This window comes from Nyctereutes procyonoides, unplaced genomic scaffold (genome assembly GCF_905146905.1).
Source record: "Nyctereutes procyonoides isolate TBG_1078 unplaced genomic scaffold, NYPRO_anot_genome, whole genome shotgun sequence".
Taxonomy (NCBI): domain Eukaryota; kingdom Metazoa; phylum Chordata; class Mammalia; order Carnivora; family Canidae; genus Nyctereutes; species Nyctereutes procyonoides.
The window spans coordinates 22644416-22671192 of NW_026575051.1; the positions used below are offsets into that span (position 1 = coordinate 22644416).

Sequence of the window (26777 nt, forward strand, 5' to 3'; positions counted from 1 at the left end):
CACTTTTCACCTGTGACCAGACATTTGTCTTTATGTATTTTTAATGATATTGAGCCTTCAAATACATGTATGTAGATTTTCCTTGATGACTTTCAATAAGTTTTTATTTTCTCAATAAAAATAATTTCTCATTAATAATTTTCTTCTGAGACTTTGGCTATAATATTTCTAGGTATTACTAAATATTACAATTGCTGCTGCAAATAACATCTTCCAAATCAAATCTATTATACTTTCAAACTGTGGTTGATAATAGAAATTTAATTGATTTTCATATATGCGTTTGTATGCAGCAACATTCTTAAACACAAGATTTAACAATTTTTGGAATTCTTTTGTGTTTCCTATGTAATGACATGCTCTTCAATTATTACAGTTTTGTTTCCTCTGTCTAATGCCTATACTTTTTTTGTTTTCTCCATTCCACATCTAAGACTCACAGAAAAATGTTAAGTATAAATGGTGACAATTGAATACATTTATCCTATTCCTGACCTAAAGGAGCATTCTTTCACTATTTTAGCATGAAGCATAATGTTTGTCGTTATATCTGTAGATACTCTGTATCAGAATAAAGAATTTCCCTTCTCTTCCTTGACTGTAACTTCCTTTTTAAAAAAAGAACGCTGAATTTTAATACATGCTTTTTCTACATTTGAAGCTTTCATTTAAAATGTGTGGAGCATTTTATGATCATATCCTTGTAAAAGAGCAATCTGTCATGATGCCAATTTTGTCATACTATCAGAAATAGAAGTACTCTTAATTTCTAAATACACTCAAGATCTCCATTTGTATGAAAAGGAAAGGAAAAAAAAACTTACTAATTAACATCCTACCTTCTCTCCTTCACAGCTAGATTCCTGAGAAGAGTAGCCTGTGTTCATTACTTCAGTTTCTTCACCTCTTATGTATTGATCCAACTAGTCCAGCCTGGTCTCTGGATGTAGATCCCTTCACAAAAGATTTCCTACAAGGTACCAACTACATCCATGTCAGAGATTCCAGAAGTCCTTGTTTTGCTGGAATGTTAAGTCATTTTCAAGAATAGTTTAATCCCTTCTTGATACACATTTTTTCTCTCTTGGTTCTTACCCCTCTGGTCACTCTGGATGCTTCTTCTATCTTTGCCTTGTAGGCTTATCCAATGGACCAATTGACATTTGTGTTGCTTAAGGATTAGCTATAATCTCTCTACTAGAGTAACTCTTTAATTTTCTCCTAGGAGATGTCCTTGATGGTCACATCATTATCTCTTAAACTGGTTTACATTCTTGAGGGCAAACCTCTTTTCTAAGCCTCAGGTCCAATTATATGCCAACCTACTTGATAGTTTCTTTTGGGTTTTAAGATTATTCTAGATCTTGGATGATGGGCAATCTAGATATTTTGGTACCCTGTAGTAGACAGGTAACCTATGACTAAAAATATTAGTTATCCCCTGTAATTCCTCCAACACAAATACCACACACCACATACACCCTATATATGTGCATGTGTGTGTATGTATATATATATATATATACAGTATATATATAAATATATACTATATATTTTAACAGGTATAGCATATATTATAACAGGGATAAATAATCTCAAGTGTTTCCATTCAAAATAAGGGAAAATGGGAGAATAATAGCACACAGTAATGAAATCCTGCTTGATAAGCATTGTGAAACCTCTCTTGCAGTGTGGATTTCCTTGGGTAATGGGAAGAACCACCTTGTCTGGCTCCAATTTTGCCCTCTGGAAGGTTCTTCCTTACCCATCTTCCTCCATAGCCATACCTGAAGTAGATTTGGAGGAATGCCCTCCTTGGGAGAATATGGAGCTCGTATAGACTATATCCTATTCAGAGTTTGAGGCATTAAAAGTTGAGCAGTCACAGACTTTTTGCAAATGAATTGATGGCTCCTTTGGCAATATAATCTCTTTAAAAATGTGTTAGGTTTCTAATCTTTTTTGCTTTTATTCAGTTACATGTGCCAGTATCCACAATAAAAAAAAAAAGTGCTTTCTTGACTTGGTTCCCAAGTCTGCCTGATTTCCTTGATTCCTCACTCCCATGTCCCTCTCTTTCATGTAATGATTTAAGTTAATCTAAACAACAGACTAAAGTGAAAATGTAATACCTTTAATCTGATTTTTGCTGCATAGCTGAGCCAATTTGTTTAACTCAGATATACTGTGTCTTTTATAACTGGAGATTGTTTTTCAATCTTATCTCTTACTATTTGGAATCTAGATGCAGGCAGCTTTCAATGTTGGGTAGTCTTCATTTGTAGCTGGTCTCTACTTGGAAACCAGCCATTATCTACCTGGTCATATCTTCATTGTAAAACTCTGTACAGTGCAGTCAAGAGCAATTAACCCACACTACACTCCAGCCCTTTCAAGTTGTCTTGCTCCTTTTGAGACCTTCCAAGGTCTTGGAGAAATGCATCGTAGAATGGTTTTTGTGACAGAAGAAAGGAAAAGCCTTGATTCTTTGGATCCTGTCTTCCACTTCTGAGGAGTGGTCCAATGAGTCTGATTCCCTGGAAATTGTGGATAGTATATCCATGAGTGCGGAGTGGAGCTCAACGAACATTAAATGCTGCAGAGACAGAAAATCACTGAAGAGGAAAAGAGGAACGTGTATGGTGCAAATGCCAAGGTAAACATTGTCAGGTTGCATCTGCACAAAGACAGATGAGGTATTTGGGGAAGCGTTTTGATGGTAAGGAACAAAGACACATCCATATGCATCATTGCCTCCTTTAGAGCAAAAGGATAATGGTATTATCAATCTGCCACCAACCTGCCAGACTGTGGGCACAGTATAGGTCTCTGCTGTTGCTAGGAGGTTTGGTATTCATCACTAGCAGGTCTTTGATGGATTTGCCTTAGGGGCAATGCACGTTCTGTGGGGCCCATGCACAATCACCATCTTTGTCACCATAGCTGTTCTCTTCATGGTCATTGCACAGGCCTTGCATGGCTGAAGCAGAGGCATGATTTGCCTCCACTGGGTAGATTATGAGTTTACCTGGTTGTTGAGGGCCTGGTCTGTAGTAGATACTGTGCAAGGGATTAACCCAAGATAAAAAGATTTGCCTTCTTTGTGCCACTGCCATGGGTGTTTCCACATTCTTCTTTACCTCATTTGCCTAACTTTGTCTACAATCTTCCAAATTTGCTCTTTTCATCTCTCTGATCAAGCAATTTATTACTGCCTATCAGTCTTAACTTCTATCCACTTCTTTTTCTACGAAGTGAACAACCAGATGTGCTGCTCACATTTGGCGAGTAGGTAAGCTTTCCCTTTAACATTATCCTTTAAGGCCACTTCTAAGTGGATCTGTGGTGTGGCAGCTATCCATTTACATTTAGCACTGATATACCATCCTCTCCTTTCTGGGAACCAATAACTTAATGGATCTTATAATACTCATAATACTTATTTGGAACTATATTTCAAATAGCAAATGGTCTTCCACTGTAGTGGCTATTACCTTGCTCTAGGGCATAAAGGGTCTGTGCTATCCTATTAGGGATTGCCAGAAAGTATATTTATCTAGAGGATGAATGAGATTAAGTAGATAAAGCACCTGTTACATAGCAAATATTCTATACATTTTAATTGTCTGGCCTTTAAAAACATTGTTTTTGGTCCCAGATTCAAGACTGAAGCACTGAGTGTCTTTTCCTGATGTTTTACAAAGACTATATACGCTTTGTTAGGAATTTCTCTATTAATGTTTAACTAAAACCACCTTGTTACCAATTCTATCAGGAAAAAATCTTTCCACTGTTAATGAAGACCCTGATGATCACAAAGGCAACCCCAAAGTATTGAGAAGATAGACATTAAACTGTTAGTTCTCAAACCTGTTCATTTTTAGAAACATATAGAGAATGTATTCAAAAATACATTTTAACTAACCTCAGTTATTCTAATTCAGTGGGCCTGGGGTGGAGCTCAGAAATCCGTATTAAAAATTTTAAAAATGATGCAGGTGGTTGTGATTTTCAACCAAGTTTGGGAACCACTGCTCTAAGCCACATGTGGGAAAAACCTGGTCACCGGCCATAGGTCCCAAAGCCTCTCTTCGCTCACACCTCTCAGAGAATGAGAAACGTCTGTGCTCAGAAAGGCAAGACTAATATCATGCAGCTTTCAAGGTGGTCTGTTTTACCCCAGTGCCTAAAAACACAGTTGGCATACATTAGCCACTCAATAAATAGCTAATGAATAAATGAATGAACACATAAATGAATGAATGAACCAGTGTCTGCTGTCAGCACTGTCTTCTGAAAACTGTTGTTTTTCTTTCCCTGATTAGAACTCTTCTAATAATACAGCTTCCTTATTAACAGCCACAGTCATTTATGTTTCCACTTAAGCTGGAATTTTCAATTCAAATATTTGACCAAAAGAATCAGGAATTAACAAGACCAAGCTGCTACTGCTCACTTGAACAAAAACATTTCAAGCCCCTTCCATTTTCCAACACTTTTTTCTCTTTTCAAAGAGGAAGTTCAGACCTATTTTCAAAAAGTCTGAGTAGTAGGAAACTATTTTACAGTTGATCCTGGGATGGTGTCAACACTGTAAATAAGCAACTGATCCTAACACAGTCTTGCTCTTAAATGTTTATAATTTTCTTAATTAACCCTGTGATATGATTAGCTCTATTAATAATAAAGATAAAAAATATATCCCAAAGATTTGCAAAAGTATCTTTTATGAAATATTAATAAAGAAACTCTTGGTATGCTTGGGTGGCTCAGTGGTTGAACGTTTGCCTTCAGCTAAGGGCGTGATCCTGGAGTCCCAGGATCGAGTCCCACGTCGGGCTCCCTGCATGGAGCCTACCTCTCCCTCTCCCTCTCCCTCTGCCTATGTCTCTGCCTCTCTCTCTCTCTCTCTCTCTCTCTCTCTGTCTCTCATTAATTCATAAAAAAAACAAACTCCTAAAAAGGCATATAGCCTTTGAGATGCTTGAGAAAAGAGACCTTTTAATTAGTAACCTTTTAAATTTCCTTTTGTAGCCCTTCTTTCCACCCATCTGCCTATTGAGGCCTCATCTTAGATATCAGCATTCCTAGTAAGACCATTTTATTTATGTTTTATGTATTCAATGTATAGATTCTGTATTTGGCTGCATTTCCTCTTGCCTTACAATGTCTTTTTGCAGTGAAGGTTTCTAAAAATAACATTCCATTAGTGAACATTTTTAATAGAAAGTCCATTAAACACACCATATATGTATAGAGGTGCATAATATGTAGTTATATATATTTTTTTCTAAATTGAATAAAATTTTACAATTATTTTTAGCAAAGTCATTTAAAGATTGTGCAATATGAATTCAACATGGCTCAAACTCACTTTTATAAATTCTTAATTTTATTGTCATCTGATCACTGAGAAAGGAAGATTATATACTATAAATAAAACAGTGCGTTAAGTGAATTGTGAAAGACATTTCCATTGCAAAAATATCCCTGACCCTTTCCCACTCTGTCTTTCTCATATATGGACACACACACACACACACACACACACACACAACATCTTCTCTTATAGCCAATTCGCATAGGTTAATATTCCAGGAGCTTTATGTTAAGTTTTGGCTTTAAATAAATCACTTCATATAGCCAAAACCACTGACTTTTTTTTTTTTTTTTTTTTTTTTTTTGGTTTCTACACAACACTCTAATTCAAGTCCAGTTTCCTTCAAATTCAGTCCAGGTGCTAAAAAAGCCTCTTGGTTTTCCAAGGAACACTCAACAGAATTTCTCTTCTCTGTATTCATATTTATAGCACAGTCTCTAACTAGTCCAGTATTTTGTATTTTCTGGATTAAAGTGGCTCCATAGTGAATTTGTAGTCCATCAAATTCATAGACACTTATAAGTGTATATTTTTCCTCTTAGAGATCAATGGTTATTCCTTTAGGATCTTGCTTTTCATTATTTACAAACTCTTAATTTCTTTAGTGAACAGGGATGTGTATTATAAGTTAGCAATGAAAAGAATAATAAAAATAAAAATAAAAAAACAGTTCTTTAGAATGACTTAGTTACCACCCAATAAAAAAACTTAGAATCATGATAAGTTCTGTAACTTTTAGCTTTTATGCTATTTAATTTGCAGTCTTAGAATTCTGGATATATCTTTGGGTTTGGGGCCTCGGGGATAAATCATTGTATTTAACCTTTATTAGATTTCAAATCTAAAGCATAAAGAGGGCGTCTTCTACCTCATTCCTCCTCAGCCTCACTCTTGAATTTTAGTTAAAAACCATGATCAATGGCAATACCTCTAATAATCAGATGATATGTTTGGAAATGTTAGTATACCTTATTAGAGAGCACAATCATAGAGAGGCAATATGGCATCAGCTTATCTGGGTTCAGACAATTTCTCCACCATTTATAAGATAGGTAACTGAACAAATTACTCTCCTTTTGCCTCAATTTCTTGTCAGTGAGATAGAAAATATAATCAATTCTAACCTAGAATGTTGGTGCTGAGATTATATCAATTAATTTGTGTAATGAAATTTCCAGAACATAGTGAAATTCAGGAACTATTAACTCATACAGATTTTGAGGGATTTAGAAAATGATTATGATGTTACATAGATGGTGTGGGAGACAGGATTATTTCTAGATGATCTAAGGTATTATTTTTCTCAAGATAAGTGACATCCTATAAATATCTTTAGATAATTTTAGGGCAGATAATGAATTCAGACAATTGATCTCAGTATTAGAATCACATGGCTTCTAGTTAAAATGCAGATTCTGACTCAATAGGTTAGGGATGGGGCCCGAGATTTGCATTTCTCACAAGCTCCCAGGTAATGCTAATGCTGTTTGGTCTAGGGATCACACTTTGACTAGCATGACCTAAATCTCTTGAGAACCTTTTTAATTTTTTTTTCTAGATAGAGAGATAAAATTAGATTTTACTAGTATTTTACACACATGAATGAATGTGTGTGTGTAAAGTACTTTATGTATCTCAAATATAACAATGTGTGTGCTATTGAGAAATAGACCACTTTAATTGGCCAGATGCATTTTGTCAATATAGTAATCTTTTTTTCATGGACACTATGTGTCTTAGTGTCAGGAGACAGTTTACGTAGATGTTCTTATAATTTTGAAAACTCTTCTTGAGATAGCTTAGAATGATGGTTTTCAGACTTTAGCTCCATGAGGATCACCTGATGGTTGGGTCTTCACCCCTAGAGTTTCTGATTCAGTAGGCCTGGGATGGTACTTGGGCATCCACATTTCCAACAAGTTCCCAGGTGTTTTTCATACTGCTTGTCCATGTACCACACTTTAAGAAACACTAGGTTAGTTGGCTCTTTCCTGAAATCAGCCAGAGTCTAGCAATATTCTCTTACTTGAATCATCACTATAAGCACCACTTCTATGTTTCTATAGGAGGCATTTGATCATTGGTTTTTGAAGTCCTGTGATACTGTGATTTATAATAAAAAATATATACTTTTCTATCTTATTCCTGGCATATTGCTCCTAAAACTCTTGGAATTTCCTGTGACAAGAAAGATAAAAGTGTCCTTTGTTAATTAGGTGACTCTTGGAAAACTAATGGAAGGCTCGTTGCCAGGGGAACCAACCAAGTAAATGGGTAGAGGGTTGGAACTTTCAGTACCCACACTTAACTTCAAAACTTCGGGAGAGGGGGAGGGGCTGGAGGTTGACACAATAGCCAATGAATTCATCAGTCATATCTATGTAATGAAGCCTCCATAAAAACCCAAAAGGACAGTGTTTGGAGAGCTTCCAGGTTGGTGAACACATGGAGATTCTGGAAGAGTGGTGTATCTAGAGAACATGGAAGCTCTGGATTTTTTCTCCATGCCTTCTTCTACACATCTCTTGCATCTGGCTCTTCCTAAGTTATATCCTTTTATAATAAACCAGTGATCCAGGAAGCAAAACAATTCTCTGAGTTCTGTGAGACACTCTAGCCAAGTATTGAACCAAAGAGGAAGTCCTAGGAACCTCTAATATATAGTCAGTTATACCAAAGTACAGGTAACGACCTGGATTTGCAGCTACCATCTGAAGTGGTGATAGACGGGAGGGGTCTTATAGGACTGACACCTTAACTTGTAGAATCTGATACTGTCTTGGGTAGTGGTGTCAGAATTGAGTTGAACTAAAGGACACCCAACTGATGTCTTGAGAATTGCTTGTTGATGTGGGGAACCTCTCCCCTGCCATATTAGATTTGTTCTAAGAACACCAAAAAAGATACCATCCCTGGAATCATGATTCTTAAATGTTTCAATTTGCTTACCACATCAGTAAAGCAGAAGATCTCATCACCTCCAATTTATCCCCACACAGTAAAACATCCCCAGAGTCAACAGCAAGAGAGGCACTGGTTTTGATTAAAGAATAATGAAATTATGTCTGTTTTTTTATTAAGCATAAATAAATTATTACTATATCCCAGAAGTAGTGCCAAGACTGTCATGTTATAAACATGAAAAAGTAAACATGGATCACTAGAAGAATGTTCATTGGCCCAAAAATTTCACTGTCCACATGATAACCACTGATCTGATGGATAAAAGTCATGAGTCAAATACAACAGAACAGTGTCATCAGTTGAGTTTTAGCATATAATACATGATATTTAGAAAATAGGGGTTCACATTGAGTGAAATTAGTCTTGGAGGCAAAGAGCAGCCAAAGGGTGGTGGTGAGGGGAACTCATTAGATAAGGTTACTTGTTTGAACCCTGAATATGAAACCTTAATATATTGGAGTAAGTCGTATTCCCATATTGACTCTTACAATTCTAAAGGACCTTTGAATGAATGAATGAATGAATGAATGAATGAATGAATGAAAAATAAATAAATAAAACTTTGTCTTGATAGTTGGAATCCACATCAGAACTCCACACATGGAATAATCTCAAGATCTATCAGTTCACCCTAGATTTGCCTTAACCTCTCAAGTATAGCAGTGAGTAAGTTAGACTTACTAACTTACCAGGTTAGACTACATGGAATGCTCTGACCTCTTTCATGGTACTTGGAGCTATTCTGGAAGGCTCCAGTCTTTGGAATAGAGAGGTAGAACCTAGAGATCAGCTTCTCCCATGCCTTTAGCTTCATAGTTGAAATCACTTATAATGGAAAGCAATAACTATCAGGTGTTAGTGCTCTTAAAGTGAATTATCACCTGCCTCAAAGAGATTGCAGAAAGAGTGAAGAACTAATGGCCAGGAGCAGATCTTTAAAATATTGTGTTAATATTCATAATATTAGGATCTGGACAAACTCCTGAAAAGAGTCCTACAATTTGACAAACTGCAATGAACATTTTAATGGATCCGCTTGCAAACTCATCTCAACATTGTAAAATGATAACACAGAGGAAACTAAAACTATAATAGATATAATATCCTTAAAATCGAGGTTTAATAAATAAAGATATTGTTTCCTAGTTTAAAGCTGTACCCTGGCTATGAACACTGGCTTACTTGGCTTTTGCTTACTCAGGGTCCTGCAACCTAAACTGAGTATTTACTAAGTGTGAGACACTATTCTACTCATTTTATATGTCTTGATTAATTTTCACAAGAAATATATGAAGTAGAGGCTCTTTCTTTTACCCTAGAAGAAACTGGGTCACATAGAAATTAGTAACTTCTCCAAGGTCACATGGAAGGCAATAGATGCAGAATTTAACAAGGAAATTTTGGGCACCAGAAACTGATGTTAAAAACCATAATATATCTTCCTTTCACCTAATAATGGGAAATTTAGAATTGCCAATTGATGTTACATCTCCCAGGGAATATACCTATATAACAAGAGGATTTAAAAAATAAATAAATAAATAAAATTAAAAATAAATGAATAAAATAAAAAAACACAGGAGGATTTTCAGAAAAAAATGTGTTTGATGGGAGGCAGTATATTGTAAAATAAAGAACAAGAATAGAAAACAAGTTTGAGCCACTAAACATTGAGGAAGTCAGTTATCCTCTCCTTAGACCTCCCAGATTTCATGCATATTAAATTTCGGTAATATTTTAACAGAAATAGATTACATCTGATATTAGATGTGCTTAATATTCTTGGACTAGATGACTGAAATTATTTTGAGGCCAGTACATTTTAAGCAAATCTCCATACTGCCTGTGTATAACAACATATCTGAAGTTATTTATGTTTCTTATTCCCAAAAGACTGCCAAGAACCTTTTCTTCCTATGGTTATACTAAAATTTTAAGAAACTGTGTATCATTTCCCTTTTTTTTGTCCTTGAAAAATACTCCTTCTACTCAAGATCTAAATTGAGATTTGTAATAAAAATGGTTTTCTCTAACGTTGGATTACTTTTTATTGTTTTGTTGCCCAAATTCTAAATAACTTCATAATAACATATTACAAACTCTCTCCATAGTCATAATAGGGCATGTGCCTTTGCTCCTATTTATATGTTTAAATCTATACAATTTCATTATTTTAGCAAGGAAAATGGTAATTTTCACTTTGGGCACATTCAGATTATGGTTTGGGACTTTGCTGTGTACAAATCCAATAAGGCAACCATTATTTGGCACTTTTACTAGACTCTAGTGGGTGGGGCAGGGGGGGCTTTGGTTTTGGTAAGTATATGTGTATAGAGAATCATTTGCTATTTTAATTGAGGTAATTTAAAATTAGATTGCAGAAAGAGACCAAGCTTCCTCTCATTTATCTTAAGATTTGACAATGAAAGTCATCATATCTAGTTGTACCTTCCACCTTCATCAGCTAAAATTTCAATCAGGTACTCTAAGGAATAATCTGGAAGGTTTCTCTTAGGACCTTTCAAAATTCAAAACTCTCTCAAGGGAAGAGACATGAGGGGATAGCCCCTAAAGATGTAGCCCACTCCAGTGGAGACAAACACTGGCTTTAGTTTCACCGCTAGGTTTACTTGCATGCAAAAGTTCCCAATAAAATCCAGCTGGTTTAAATTTTGTCTGCAGACCTGAAACCCAGCAAATTTGGCTTGGCTTCCTATTTTGCAGAAAATGTTTCACACGGCTGTAATCTGGAAATACTGAAGTGTATGAACCCTCAACAGAAACAACAGGAGAACAGCTGTCTCCTACCTTCACTTTCTCCCACCTCTACTCTTAAAGCCTTGGGTGTTTTTAACAGAGGGGAAAAAGTCTGCCTCTGAGCATAAAAGATGGTATGAATCATCCATGACTACCTTTGTTGTTTGCTCTAAGCCAAAAAGGAAAGATTAAAGAGTTGCCATTGATGAGAGAGACAACTCAACTTTTGGCATCACTAGAGAAGGAAGGAGCATGTAAGATCATAGAGGGAAATAAAACAACAAAACAATACTGTTACAATTTGAACAATAACAGGCTTCAGTACGTGAAAGCATAGTGTTATCTTTTCCATTTTCCACTCTTGTGCTTTCATTGGCTTCATACAATCCCCTTGTTGCCTATAATTGGGGATGGAGTTAGTGCCAAGGCTGCATAAAATAAGCAATCTTTCCTTTATACTTTCTGTGCATCATGATTGTGTATGTGAAGTCATAAAAATAATTTATTATGAGCATGTGTATTCCTGGCCTAAAGAGCCAAGTATTCTTGTGACAACAGTATAATAGCATCACATGTATTCCCATAAAACACCATATGTGGGCACTTAATAGTTATTGCCCTGGCACCTATATACTGGGATATCATCTTAAAGGGAGACCCCTTAGAATAAAGAACACTTGGTACTTAGACAAATAAAATCCTGTAGATGAGATAGGTGAACAAAGAGTAGAGATTTACTAAGAATTCATTGATAATGACAATCGTTTGTCTTCCATTATCATATTGTCTCAAACCACTTTCTAGAATTTTTTCATGGGTTCAGGAAAACCTTTTACAGATTGTAAACATCAGCAAATATTCTTCAGTCTCAAATTTGCAAGAATGCTCTAATATCATATAGAAATCTCGTAAGCCTTAAGAATAGGTACAACATAATTTTTCTTCTCACTCATTACTCTTTGGAAAGCATTTATTTTGGGCTTGTGGTACAAATCACAGTAAACAAATTGGTTTCAAACTAGATAAAACTGCACAAAATGAATGAGAGCTGCTTTGCGGCCCTTGTGAGTGCTTGATGATGTTATGAAAGTGTGCCTCTGTGCCAGAAACTATTGCTCATTGTCCCTTTCCTTTCTGCTGGCTTCCAGCTTAGGGTGGAATGGCTTCCTTTGGTTGCCAATAAAGCTGGAGAGTGGCTTTCTCAGGTCTGATATGCTTTGAGAGTGCCAGAACTCTGGGACTGGAGTTTAACTCTTGCATTAGCACCTGGGTCAGGTGGCCAGACTCTCACTGTAGGCATATGATAGGGACTTTCAAAATAACTGAACTGAAGTGGGAGGCTAGAGCTCACTATTTCCAGATTGTATGTTTACTTTAGTTGGGAGTCAAGGTAATCTGCAAGGAAGGAAACCATATAAATCAGATTGGAGAGCTTTCTTCAAAGGGCAACTTATCTTAGTGATACACTGCTGAGTGTCACAGGGGCCTATGTAGGAAGATGCCTCTGTTGATGTCTTAAGGTTCTAGAAAAAACACAATTCAGTACCTGCATCTCCCTTCACGTACTCTTCCTTGTGTAACAGCCTGAAACTTACAATGGTATTTTGTTTAAAGTACATATGGTAGTTATTACATGGAAAATGTACACTAAGCATATGTCCACAACCCTAATAGCTCCTTCCAACACTTCTACACGGCTGCTTCCACCCAGTCAATTTCTCTCACTGTTCTTTGGCCCAAACTTCCATTCCAGCGCCCCTCCTCCTCTACAATGGAAATATTGTTGCTTTGAATTGTTTTGTTCTTTCTTTTTAAAGTTTTTAATTCCAGTTAGTTAACATACAGTGTTATATTGCTTTCAGGTGCACAACATAGTGATTCAACATTAATTGTTTTGTTCTTTTAATACTTATAGGCAGCTGAAAGAGAAGTTTTAAGGTGTAACATCTCTTAGTGATCCAAATATGTATTTTTTTCAGTTAATAAAACTGGCTTAGCAGTTACTATCCCTATGTCTTGTTCTTCTCTATCAACTGCTGGGTTTTTCGAAGGTTGTTACCTAACTGAATGTTAAATCCCTTACATCTTTTCTTTCTCATTAAGAACGTGTTTCCATTAGCCTATCATAATATGGTTTAGAATTTTGTTTTCCTCCTGTCCACCTCCAAAATCATGTGTTTTCAATTCTCTACCAACGATTCTCCATCCTGACTGTTCATTTTATCTTCATCATTGGATTAGGAGATATCTAAGGCCAAAGGATTTTGAGAATTTCTCTAAGCTTCAGTTATCTCACTTTTAAAATAAAATTGGAATACCTAGGTTCACAGGATTTTTTGAGGATGAAAATATTAAAACTAATATTAGTATAGATGGTGTTTTTGGAGTCTTCCATTAGAAAGAATGTATAATTAGGGAGGAATATAAGAGAAGGGACTCCTTTGTTGGTTCTTTTTCTCTATCCCTTTCTCCTTCCTGTCCTCATTCTCTTCCTTCCTTTCCTTAGAAAGATCTTAGGCCAATGCACTGAAATATTCTAAAACATCATGTCATCTCAAGAACCTAAAAGTCACCTTTCATTTAGTCCTCTGCATTTTCAAGATCAAATAAAACTCTAATCTATGTAATATTTAATATTGATATAATTTATTGAGCACTTTGTGATTTTTTCACATATTTTATTTAATTTTTAACAATAAATGTTGTGGTAGGCATGATCCCATTTTAAAGATAAAGGGACAGAGCTTCAGTAAATTGTCTAAAATGACAAAACTGAGGTGATGCAGAGCTGGTTTTGATCCATACCTGATTATAACACTTGTGCTGCAATGCTCTGCATCGTTCTGCCTTCTAATAACAATCTCTTTGTTTTAAATATACCCATCCACTGTTCCTCTTCTCTACAATAGCTTTTACTACTTATTTTTAGTTTTCATTTTCTCACATCTGAATTGTTTTCTAGTTAGTCTTCTCACAAACCAGCCGATTCACTATGACTACTGATTCTCCAGCTGTGTCTTAATCTTGCTATTTCTGTCTGCAAAAGCAGCTGTTGCTGTCCATTGCTCCTGTTTTCATCCTTCCCACATGTAAACTTCCTCTGATTCCCAAGAACACCAAGAATGCAAATCAGTCTTACTTCTCACCATTCCTCAAATGCATACCTTTCCTTTAGCTGTCCCATGTCGATTCCCACCTCTCTTTATTTAAAGCATATCCCTTACCTGAAACTAGATTGAGAACTTCATGAGAGCAGAGTCATGTATCATCTACCAATATATCCCCATGTTGACTGCCATGGTGCTAGCTCTGAAGTAGGAAGTAATTACTTATCTGGAAAAATCTTTACTTGGGTCCAAATGTGGTGGTTTCTGCCACATGGTCCTGTGGACATTCATAGGTGACTAGGTATAAATGATCCATGAACTCCTTCTCGTTTTGTTGGAATGGGTCTCCCTAAGTAGAGGACAGATTCTAAATTCTCCATATCCCGTGAGGACAAATTGAGAAATTGAAGTATGGCAGGTTAACTGGCAGCAAATGTGGAATTAATGTTGCATCACACCAAACTCTCTGAGGGGCAATAGGAGCAGCATTTGGGGGTCAGGCATCTCCCAAGCCACAGGCTGAAAAATTTGTTTAACTCCCAGGAATAGAGAACAAGAGAAATTGTGGTATCAGGTGCTTGTACATATGTATGCTCAGTAAAGGAAAGGGTTATAAATAATGCATATATTCAGGAACACAAAATGCTGTTAGTATGATTTCTCTGAATTTCCACTGACTAAATAAAAATAGGAATCCTCAATAAACATTTTGTGCCTATCCAAAATATATAAATATTTGTCTATCAACCACATATAGCCTTTTTAAAAAATGGATTCCTAGATATATTCCATGGAGAAAATAAATTTAGCTAAAGTTTCCCTTCTACTACAGTAAAAAAATGAAAACAAAAACAAAAAAAAAACTATAGTTCTATAGTTTTATAGAACTAACATTTCATAGGAAACATTTAGGCAACTCTGCTTCTTCTAACACACTGAATTTACTGTGTCCATCTGAAATCAGATTTCTGATTCTGAAATAGGAAATGAAAGAGGATTCTACTTCAGTGAATTAATCCAAGAAGATCTTTCCAAGGAAAGGAAGGAAGAGAAGGAGGACAGGAAGGGGAAAGAGGTAGAGAAAAAGAACCACCAAAAGAATCTCTTCTCTTATCCCTGCTTTACCTTCCATTCTTCCCTACAATTGCACATTCTTTCTAATGGAAGTCTCCAAAAACTCTATTTATACTAATATTAGTTTTAATATTTTCATCCTTAAAAGAATCTTATGAGCCTAGGTATTCTAGTCTTACTTTACAAATGAGAGAACTGAAGTTGGGAGAAATTCTCAAAATTCTTTGCTCTTAGATATTTCCAAATCCAAGGTCTTTACTCTTTCCCTATCAGTAAACAAACCTGATTGTTAGAATTCATTGCCAGGTAAATAGTTTCTTAACATTACTATTGATTGGGTAGCCAAATGAATTACAGATGGGACAAAGAATCTTCCTTTTTATTTATTATTTATTTATTTTTTTGATAGAGAGAACATTATCAGGGGGAGGGGGAGGGGGAGAAGTGGAGAGGGAATCCTCAAGCAGACTCCCCACTGAGCACAGAGCCAGATGTAGGGCTCTCTTCCAGGACCCTGAGATCATGACCTGAGTCAAAATCAAGAGTTGGGTGCTCAACTGACTAAAAGCCACTGAAGCACTCCTTAATTTTCATTTTTAAAAGTGATGTTGATATGTGAAAAACATGTGATCTATCTAATGATCTTTGTCAGTGTCAAAGATAAGAACAAACTAAATATATAATCTTACACTATGTATGTCACTATACAGTGATAGATGTGCTATTTCAAATATAAAATTGCTAATGTATACTTTTTAATCATTAGATAATTTCACAGGCATGCATTATGATAGCCATATTACATTGTAAATTAGATAAATATGGTATCTATTTTTAAGAAGTTTGCTGTTTAAGGAAAACTACATATATCATACTTTTATATTCAGCTTTCCCCCAGAAATTTGTAAATTTATGTACAGGGACATTACAGTTATATACCTTTTTTCCTTTTTGAAACTCAGTAATTTACAAAACTTTTGAATTATTTCATCATTTCAAATGACTATGAAGACTTTCCAAATATCCCTTTTCTTCATTTTTTCCTTTAACTCTCTTTTTCCTGGTGTTTTCAATCAGCTTATGAATAATTTTGTAAGCTAGCCAGGTAAGGTCTTGCACATTTTCAAAGGGGCAGACATTAAGGAATCATTCAGTTCCAAGTGGAGACATCAGAAAGCTATCTAAACAATTAGCATATTGTCACATATACTTTTTCATAAAAAAATCCTGTAAGAAATCTCCATATAGGAAAACAAAAACTTATGAAATTGATAAAATATCGTGTAAATTATTCCCACTCTTATCTTACATTTGTTTTATTACAAGCTCTTCTAGTCCTTGTATAATATAATTCAAGGTAAAAATTACTGTTCAATTTTGGGAACACGTTTTTTCCTCAATAAATTCATTCCAGATATAGGTAGTTTTTAAACAGTTGGGTTACTTTATATTTTTACCTAAGATTCAGGTTGTATCAATGTAGACATAGATCGTAGTAACCAAAGAAATAGCCAAGTCTGATTTTAAACAGTTAAACCAACCTTTTGTGCATTATTCTTTGTGTGTCCTTTGCCTGGTAAGTACTCTGTAAAGCTTTATGGAGAGTCCTAACTCTACATCTGTAAAAACAGAAAATGCTCATACTGATATTAAAGTCTAAGATAACTACCTTGAAAATTGCAGCATTTATTTTTTTATATTTCTGTTAAATGTCAAAGTTAAAGTGGTTGATTTATTTGATTACACTGAAAATGATGAACATATTTTAGAAGGGTATACAAGCTGAAACATCCTACAGGTGTATGTGAGTTGTTTCAGAAGCTTTATTTATTAGATTTATGTTACCTCTTCTATTGCAGATTTTGGGAATAGAAAAATATCTGATCATAAACATTTGCAAGCAGATACTACTATGAAATGTTTTTTATTGTGCAGTACTATCAAATACAACTTGTCCCTATTACTTTTCAAATTTATTTCTTAATTCAGCTTGCTGTTGCATTGGAAAAGAGTGAAAATGTTTTATGTCATTTTTGTGACCTCCGTGAGGTAGATTTTAGATATAAGTTGTAGAAGGTTTTGCTACAGATTGTGTCTTCACTATTTACCAATTCTGGTCTTAGACAAAACATTTATTCTGAGTTTCTTTATCAAATTGAGCTAATAATTTCTATTTGGCTAGGTGTAATAAAGTTTAGTAGCATTTGTCAAAGTGCATTTTAAAGTGTTAAGCACCATACATATAGAAGTAAAGCATTTTGTCTATTGTATGAATATGTACGTCTTTTTTCTGTGTGTGTGCATATATGTGTATATATATTCTGCATATTTATGAATTTATACATTCTGCATATATATATGTTATATATGTGTGTATATATATATTCTGTCAGCAACATCAGCATCATCTGGGGAGTTGTAAGAAATTCAGAATTTCTGCCTCATTCCAGACTTAATGAATCAGAATTGGCACTCTAAGGTAAACAGAGATTCATGTTAATGTTGGAAAAGCATTGTACCATGTGATCTACTTACCGTCTGATCTTTCTCTCTCTTTCCACAAACATACAGATATATATGTAGCAGCCATAGGCTACCTATGGGCTAGGCCAAAGAAGGTAGATTTATCACAAGTTGATAAAAGAGCAGTCTAGAAAAGTATTTCATATTTTAACTAGAATTGACCATCAATAATAGTGGAAAGATAAAGGGTATTAAGTAGCTCATTTATAGAATAGTATTTGCTGCTGTCAATAATGAGGCAGAATGCATTATTGTACTGAAAGTTTGAATTAGATAATCTAACATATCCCATCCAATTTTGTAATTCTACTATACATGCATATTTGTGTATCGGTATACACTCTAACCACGAATATTTGATTCCTGTTTCTAATCTCTGTCTTTAGATCTGTTTTGTATGAGCACACAGGTGACAGATATTTTAATTCCAAGATTTAAAATTATTGCCTTTTAAAACAATCATAGCTTATTTATGTATATTTATCATATGTAAATCATAGTATATTCATCTAATCTAGTGTTGGTTGTTAGCAATGCATCATTTACAGTCTAATTGTTACCTTGGTTGCTACTTCATTATTTGCAGAAACTATTAAGGAAAATGTACAACAGTTGAGACTCATTATGATGTCTAAGCAAATCTACTAGATCTTTGAACAACACTGTTATTCAACCAAGGGCCAAACAGCAGTTGCCAGGTTTATCAATACAGTCATTTACTAACACTGAGCTCTTTGGTTCATGCCAAAAGATCAAACCAAATGTTCTCTACTGCATACTTATTTAAGCATGTGTTTGTTTTGTTTTGTTTTGTTTTTGTTGACATACTGAAAGCTGTACATATTTTTTTTGTATTTTATTTATTCATTCGAGAGAGAGAGAGAGAGAGTGAGAGAGAAAACAAGCAGGGGGAGAAGCAGACTCCCAACCAAGCGGGGAGTCCAACATGGGGCTCGATCCAAGGACCCCCAGATCATGACCCAAGCCGAAGGCATACGCTCAACCAAATGAACCAGCCAGGTGCCCTGAAAGCTGTACATATTTAATGGATACAACCTGATGAGTTTGAAGATAGATATACATCATGAAACTCACTTCACCACAGTCTATACCATACACATATCTATCACCTCTACAAGTTTCTTCCTGTCCTCTATTTATTACTGTTATGTATGATAAGAACATTTAACTTAATAGCTTCCCTCTCAGAAAATGTTTAAGTGTAAAATATAAACAGTAGGCATTATGGTACATGATAGGTCTTTAGGACTTATTTGTTTTCCACATCTGAAATTTTGTACCCTTCAATTATGCTGATATTACTGCTGGTTGACCTGTGAGCTGTACCAGGGAAAATGGAGGCTCCTTACCCCCTCCCCTGTTCTTGGAATGTACATTTTACTCATTGCTCCATAGCTCTGGCTATGGAAGCTGTTTCAAAAATACTGTCTTAAGGGAACAATGTGTTGTTGAGACCGTATAGACTGTAGATATGACTGAACCCTATTTAAGACCTCTGTATAAACTTTTAAGATTCTGCTGGGTGAATGCCAAGTTAGTATCTCATGACTGCCCAGGACAAGCCTCACATAGAAGTTCCCTTGCTTATTAAAACAGCCATCTACCAATCTGGTGTGGCCTGCCTTTCTTCAGGCTTTCTTTTTTTCTGTGTATGGGGAGCGAGTTACAGATTTCACTCAGGGAACTCCTGAAGTTTGCAAACCAATAGGCATTTCTGGAGTGAAGAACGGAGGCTTTCAAAAAAAACTAATGTTTTCAGCATCTCTCTGTTTAACATTATCATGGTGGTTAAAATAAATACCAAGAGCAGTCCTTGAAGGACACCTCTTAGAAAGGAGGTGGGTCCTACCCAATCCGTTGAAGGTCTTACCAAGACAAACACTTAACCTCCTCCAAGCAAGAAGAAATTCTGCCAAAAGACTGCCTTGGGATGAAACTGTAGCTCTCCCCTGGGTCTCCAGCCTCCCCACCTACCCTGAAGTTTTGAACTTACCAGAAACTGAAAGCCTCCACAATCATATAAGGTAGTTCATTAAAACCCATCAATCTCTCTCTCTCTAAGTTTCCTTTTCTCCCTAGCTCCTGGCAACCATGTGTTTAGTCACACATAGTGCTAGAAGATAAATCTAAGACATTGCTTCATCTTTTTGAAGTTTATCAACTAAATAAATTAATGTGCCATGTTGGTGCATGTTATTATTTAGGACAAGTATATTATTTGGTTGGTTTATTTTTTACAACATATATTTTAGCTGCAGTGATGTTATACTGTCATTGTATGTGTTTAATACCTTAGTTTATCTTGTTACTAATGTGTTGGGTTTTTTTCGAACTTACAGGTGTTTATATATTTTTCTTTCTTCCCAGCTGCAATGCCTTTTAGATTCATTTTGGAAGCAGGGTTTTATACACCAATCATAGAAAGAGTCCATAATACATGGAATCTCACTACCTCACTATTGTTAGGGGAAAAAATTCAAAACTCATTTCCAATTTGGGAATTGAAATACCTTCAGATGACCGTGTTGAAATACTGACCAAATTAGAAATAGCTCCAACCTTGGATATGCAAGAAGGTCATCCTTAAATTTTCATTCTCACTAAGATATTACCATGGTATTGGAGGTCTTTTACTTAAAAATAAAAGAAGCCAATAACACTTAACTATTTTTTTAAAAAGCTACAAAATATATTTAAGTATTCTATGAAAATGTTCACTTTGTCAAGATTTTTCTTCTATGCTGATTTGTATATGTAACTAGAATTTTAATTGAAGGTTTACATATTTGCATTTTGTAATATATTTAATTTCTATTTCGACTATTCTGACATTTTTTAAATCATTATTTTGTGTCTGATCTATCATATCTTAATGATGCATTTACCATTTCATATAAATTATAGAAAGTAAAGTTTTAGATCCCATCAGCTCTCAGCCACTGCTACACAAGGATTTGGAAGAAAAAAAAAAGATCACATCTCTATAGCCATTTGGGGAGAACACTATTTAAATTTGTTCTTAACATAGGGCTGAAATTAATCTTGATTTCCTGTCAAATGTACAGGGATTTTACAATATAGTTCATAATACTGCTTAACTCCTCTAGGGTACAAGTTAAGATAAACAAGTCACTGACAGTGTTTATCTATAAATATAGCAGATGGTGTGGGACTGAGGTTGGTTATTAACTCTGCCGACTTTAATTTCATGGTTATAAAACACTGTAAACCTCACTGTTTATAAAAGGCAGGAAGAATCTCCAATGGGCTTCAGTAGCCAAGAAACCCTCTGAAACATTAATCTCTCTAACTGATATTCGGTATCCTCCTAGGGTGCAATATTTAAGATTGTGGAGTGATTGCTAGACACATTAAAATTTTCACTGGGATCATTAGCTAACATTTCTGTCATTGATCTATTATAACTTTGTTAATGAGTTCCATGTGAGTGAAATTTAGTGAATGAGACGATTCTTTCTAAACTTTCAAGGTGAACATTTAACAATTACTTTAGGCAGATATATTTAAAAGGCAGTCTAATTTGTCAAAATAGTAACCTTTTTTCTTATGCAAAGATGAGTCATGGTACCTAACTAGACCAAATGTACTTAGGGGTAGAATTTCATAAAGGAAAACTATAGCATCATTCAAACAATTAGCCAACCCACATTACATACATTTCCATGTGAGCCGTGAATCTGCCTCAAAATGTCATAGAATTTTAAATTTAAAAGAATTTTTAAAACATTCTAAAATCCTATAGAATTTTTTAAAAGTAAAACTATCTTTCATATTCTGAAGTGATTTGAATATAAAATTTTAATATAACTTGTTTCACTAAAATCTGTAAGATCAATTTGATTAAAATTAATTCTTCCAAAAAGAAGGAACCACTAGAGTATAAAAATGGTATTACTTGAAATAGCTGAATTTTCCCATTCCACCTCTATGGTGAATAACAAAATATATTTTATAATCACAAAATTGAAAAAAAATCACACACTCTATTACTTTCACATTTAGAAGACATTTATTTTTCAGTTTCTAAGAAAGCCAGACTTCAATAATTATATGAAAACCCAATATGTAAATTGGGGATTAAAAAATCTTGAACTAAAACATCTTCAGTGTATTAGAGGTCAGACTCCTCAAAAATGGAGTTTTCTAATAACAAAATCCTCACTTTTCCACCTCCTATGTTGGGCTCCTTCTCTTGGACCCATACTGAGAGCTCTGTTACTGATTTGAAGTCTGTCTCCTGTGTTTTCTGCTGATTATTCCTAACTTAGACCTCAAATCTTGGCTTCCAAGCAGCTGGCTTCTGTACAGTAGCAGCTCTTGGTGGAGAGAGGACTGAATGGAACTATTGGTAATATGTCTTCCCATCTCCCTTCCTACTCAGAGCTTCTTGTCACAAATTGTCATCGGATATATTATTCCACTATTGATGCACTCATTTCTACAAACAACAGTCTACTCAGACTTCGAGGTCTCAAAGTACATGAAACAATCAGATTGGACAGCAAATCTCCCAAGGGGAAGGTTTATCTCATCTCCCCCGCCCTTTTCTAAAGATTCAAATCCTACCTGAATCTTCATCATCAAAGACAATTTTTATTGGGCTATTGGTATATTTAACATTCATATCTGTGTTGAACTAAGTCAAAACTAGGGGTGATTTCACTTCAAAATTATCAGTGGAAGTCACCTAAAATGGATTTGTTAATTTTAAGGATACCATCTTTTTGTCTTATGAGTTGTGAAATGAGGTAAAATTGTGTTTAGCAAAATGTTGCCACGAAGGCTAGGGCCACGGAGTGGCTTTCCCATAAATGTGACAAAACTAGTACATGACAATAGAAAGAGAGGGGATTTACAAGAGACAGAATAGGGAAAAAAGGAAGCTAGATGTTGAAATCTAAGTGGAGGGGTGAACAGAGTGATTGCTTTAGGGACTCCATAAGAATTCATAAATACAGAGCGCCTTAGAGAAATGAGATATCATTAAAAGCACATTAAAACAATTACTCCTGTTAAAAAAAAAAGGAATCTTTTCAATATCACAATGGGTAGCTTCAAGTTGCTGATTTTTTTTCTCCTTCGTCTATTGATAAGGTACAGTTGCTGTCATAAAGTGTAGTATACTTTCCTAATCATGATTTGGAAAAAAACAAACAAACAAAACAAAACAGTATCTGTAAAAAATTTTCTGATTAAAAGGTGGGGAAAAAAAAACCTTAAAATGTAAGGAAAGTACTCCCACTTTCATCCTCATCTATCAGATTTTATTAAGATAATATCAGAAATAAATCTTTGCCTTGTAATATAAAACAAATTATAACCCATAGAAAGAAGTAACACATGGCTTTTAAATACTGTAATCTCATTTTCATTATTTTCTTTCAGATTATCCAACCCTGTCTAATGTCAAAGGTATGGCATTGCATAAAAGAACACATGCAAAGGAGATAACTCTAAGTGGATTTCATTCCCCCTTCAACGGTCAGTTAAAAATCTGTCTTTTATTTTTACTACTTATTTTCTCTAAAAATCTAGTAATTTCTTTTTAATCTTTTGTTTCTAGGAGAAGTAATCTATGCTGTCATGTGCATGACAGTCACCTGTGGAATCCTTCTCCTGGTTATGCTCAAGCTGAGGTAACTGGATACAACTCAGAAGGGAAGGGCTAGACCACAATCAGCTGGTTAGAGCACATTTCACTATGGCAGACCTTACAAAGGGCCTGAGAATGAAAGCTTCTCTGTTAAGACATACTAAATCATTTTTTAATGTGGGATAGGTCCAAGGAAACATTACTCTGAGTCTTCAGATGCAAGAGAAATGTGATCAGGGAGGGGTTTTTTTGTGTGTGTTGCATTTTACAAGCACATGTGCATTGTTCCCCCCAATTAAACTGTTATCAATCTTTCCCCTGGTGTTCCTACAAAATCCAAGTTCAACTCTGCTGCATTCCTTATTCACATCATTTGCAGGATTGATCAGCTTGCATAACGGAGCTGTTGTGGACTTCATACAGTTTATGTTTATCTGAAGATTTCCTCTTTAATATATGCTAATAAACTTTATTCATGTTTTAATACATAACTATTAAAAGAGATGTTTAATGAGGCCTCAAAGGGTACCCTTAGAAAGACTTATTACTGTTTCCTGACATTAATTCACTCTTTCCAAATCTTTTTTCTTGGCTGCCCTCATTGCCTGGTATGCAGTAATGCTCCAGCAGACATGTGAGACTTATGTTACAGATATATCAATCTCTAGATTTCTAAATATCCAGGGCCTAAAATTTTTCTACTTTTTTAACATTGACAAATAGATATAAAATGCATTTTATGTGCATTTGCTTACTTTTCATTTAAAAAATCCTCATCTTTATAAAACAATGATGTTCATTTTCTTATTCATCATACATGTGTGTATAGTTATGTACACTTTTATTGTACAATGAAGAAATATTTATGTTTACATACACACATACATATATATATGTACACACACATAAAATATATTCATCAGTAAGATTAGGACTAGAGTAGAGCACTGGCAATAAACATTTCTCTTACGGTATTCACAGAGGAGGACTCAGTATACTACCCAATGCATGTACACTCATTGGTCCTCCAGAAATCTCTCACTTTGAGACCTTGACAACCAAGCAAATAAAATGAAAGACTTAAGTCGGGAAGTGTATGGCGATACTAAGAGGTCAGGCACTTGATGAGTACACACTCTGCCTATAGATATTCAAATGTATTTATTTTTAAATGCAATATCTACATTTCTACATGGTAGATTCCATCCCACTGAGCACTTAATTTGGTGCTCACCAACACCAGTATCCAAACAACTGCTTTTCTCCAAGGCCTTAAAAGCTGAATGTGTAAGAGAATATGTTTCTTGGGTTTTAAGATACAATTTAAAGGCTAAATAATCAGCATCAGTTTTGAGGCAGAAATAGCATTGGAATTTATTAAACTTGACTTTGATTTAAAACATTTGAGAGCACTGTTCAGTTACTGGATCTGCCTACATATTCCATCATAGACGTATCATTTTAGACAGGCACAGATGGTTTTCTAGTCTAGCAAAATCTTATTTTAATAGTTCTGAATCTTTATTTCTTAGGCACACATACTGTATAAAGTTCATATCTACCACATAGGCCAATGGGTTTTTACAGATTACTTTTGTACTACAGATAACTAAGGTGTTGCCTTTCAAAATTCCCTGTGTATCTGGTGTAAGTTCATCTCCTTTCTCATCTACATAGAAAGGCCTATCCCTTTAATGAATGATAATGTGGGTGTTTTAGACAAAAATTTTGATTTTACTTTAACATGTACTTTAAGGTAATTCATTCATACTATTAAGTATAGCACATGTAGTTACAAATTATTTTCTATACAATTTAAAATGAACACTTACCCATGATCTGAAAGATCCAGAAAGTAAATGATCTATGGTTAAGTAAATGACAAAAGCACAAGCCATCATGGAAAGAACAAAACAAAATCATCAGTATCAACAAAACCCATGTTACCCTACATATGGGAATGACTGGCACCTCAATGAAAGAAGACCACTTGCGACTTCAGGCATTGTTCACTCGCCTGGTGGTCAGGCTTAATCCATGAGAATGACTTTCTGTAATACAACTTAACATCTTTACATTTGTTTCATGGTATGCAAAATTAAAACAACCCTAAATCTTCAGAGAAATTTGCGGGAAACCAATAATTTAAAACTTAAATATTGAGGCACCTGGGCACCTGGGGGAGTCCAGTCAGTTAAGCATCTGACTCTTGATTTCAGCTTAGGTCATAATCTCAGGGTCATAAAATCAAGCCTGACTTAGATTCTGTGCTCAGTGGGGATACTGCTTCTCTCCTTAGCCCTCTCCCTCTGCCCTTCCCCCACCCCACTCTTTCTAAAATAAATAAATAAATAATAAATCTTAAACATTAAATAAAATAAGTCTTAAATAATTTAAAACTTAAATGTAATTTAAAAGATTCTTGAAAAAATGATTCCTTGGAAATCACAGTTAAAGGCATGATACTTCTTAGAAAGACCATAAGATATTCCATTATTGGTACTTTGCATTCACAAACTTGACTATAGTTTTCTCTCCAGGCATAGAATCCATTAGAAAATGGAAGATGGAGGAAAAAAAAAAAGATGGAGAAAAATGGAAAAGGGAAAAAACTCATTTGTAAAATCATTAAAATGACATGTTGTTAACTTTTGCTTTTACTTTTATATAGAACTTCCAGGATATCAAGTCAGACAAGAGATCATTCTCCAATCCAAATACCTGGAGGACTCATGATTCATTAAGAATCACGGATCAGGGCAGCCCAGGTGGATCAGAGGTTTAGTGCCATCTTCAGCCCAGGGTAGGATCCTGGAGACCTGGGATCGAGTCCCGCATCAGGTTCCCTGAAGGGAGCCTGCTTCTCCCTCTGCCTGTGTCTCTGCCTCTCTCTCCTTCTCTGTGTCTCTAATAAATAAATAAATAAATAAATAAATAATAAATAAATATATAAATAAATATATAAATATTTTAAAATATATTTAAAAAAAAGAGTCACGGATCATTAATAATCACTTTCTTTACAAGAAGTCATTTTAGCCAGTCAACAGAATATCCTATATGGAATTTTCAAAAAGGAAAATGTGAAGATGGGTCTAATGATATTGGACCATTAAGTATAATAATGTAAGAAATAGTAATAATAGCATGATATTAGATTTATTCTTTTTTTAAGTATTTGAGCAAAAACGTATGGTGGTATCTTTTATGACACTGATAGAAAATTAAAGTTTCCCTTGAAGGCAAAATGTCTTAACCCAAGTTACAGTCTGCATGATTTAATGATAAATTTGAATCTATATAATTGCCATTAGTTGTATCAAAATATATTATAGTT

General features: G+C 34.9%; 1 protein-coding gene across 1 annotated transcript in view; it reads left to right on the plus strand.

The window, feature by feature from the left end:
- GFRAL (GDNF family receptor alpha like) overlaps window positions 1-26184 on the plus strand; it is a 54257-nt gene extending 28073 nt beyond the window's left edge. The window contains exons 7-9 of the mRNA XM_055329607.1: window positions 23233-23328; window positions 23411-23483; window positions 26112-26184. Of these exons, the coding sequence (XP_055185582.1) occupies window positions 23233-23328; window positions 23411-23483; window positions 26112-26184 (242 nt within the window). The remainder of the gene's footprint in view (window positions 1-23232; window positions 23329-23410; window positions 23484-26111) is intronic.
- The last annotated feature ends 593 nt before the right edge of the window (window positions 26185-26777 follow it).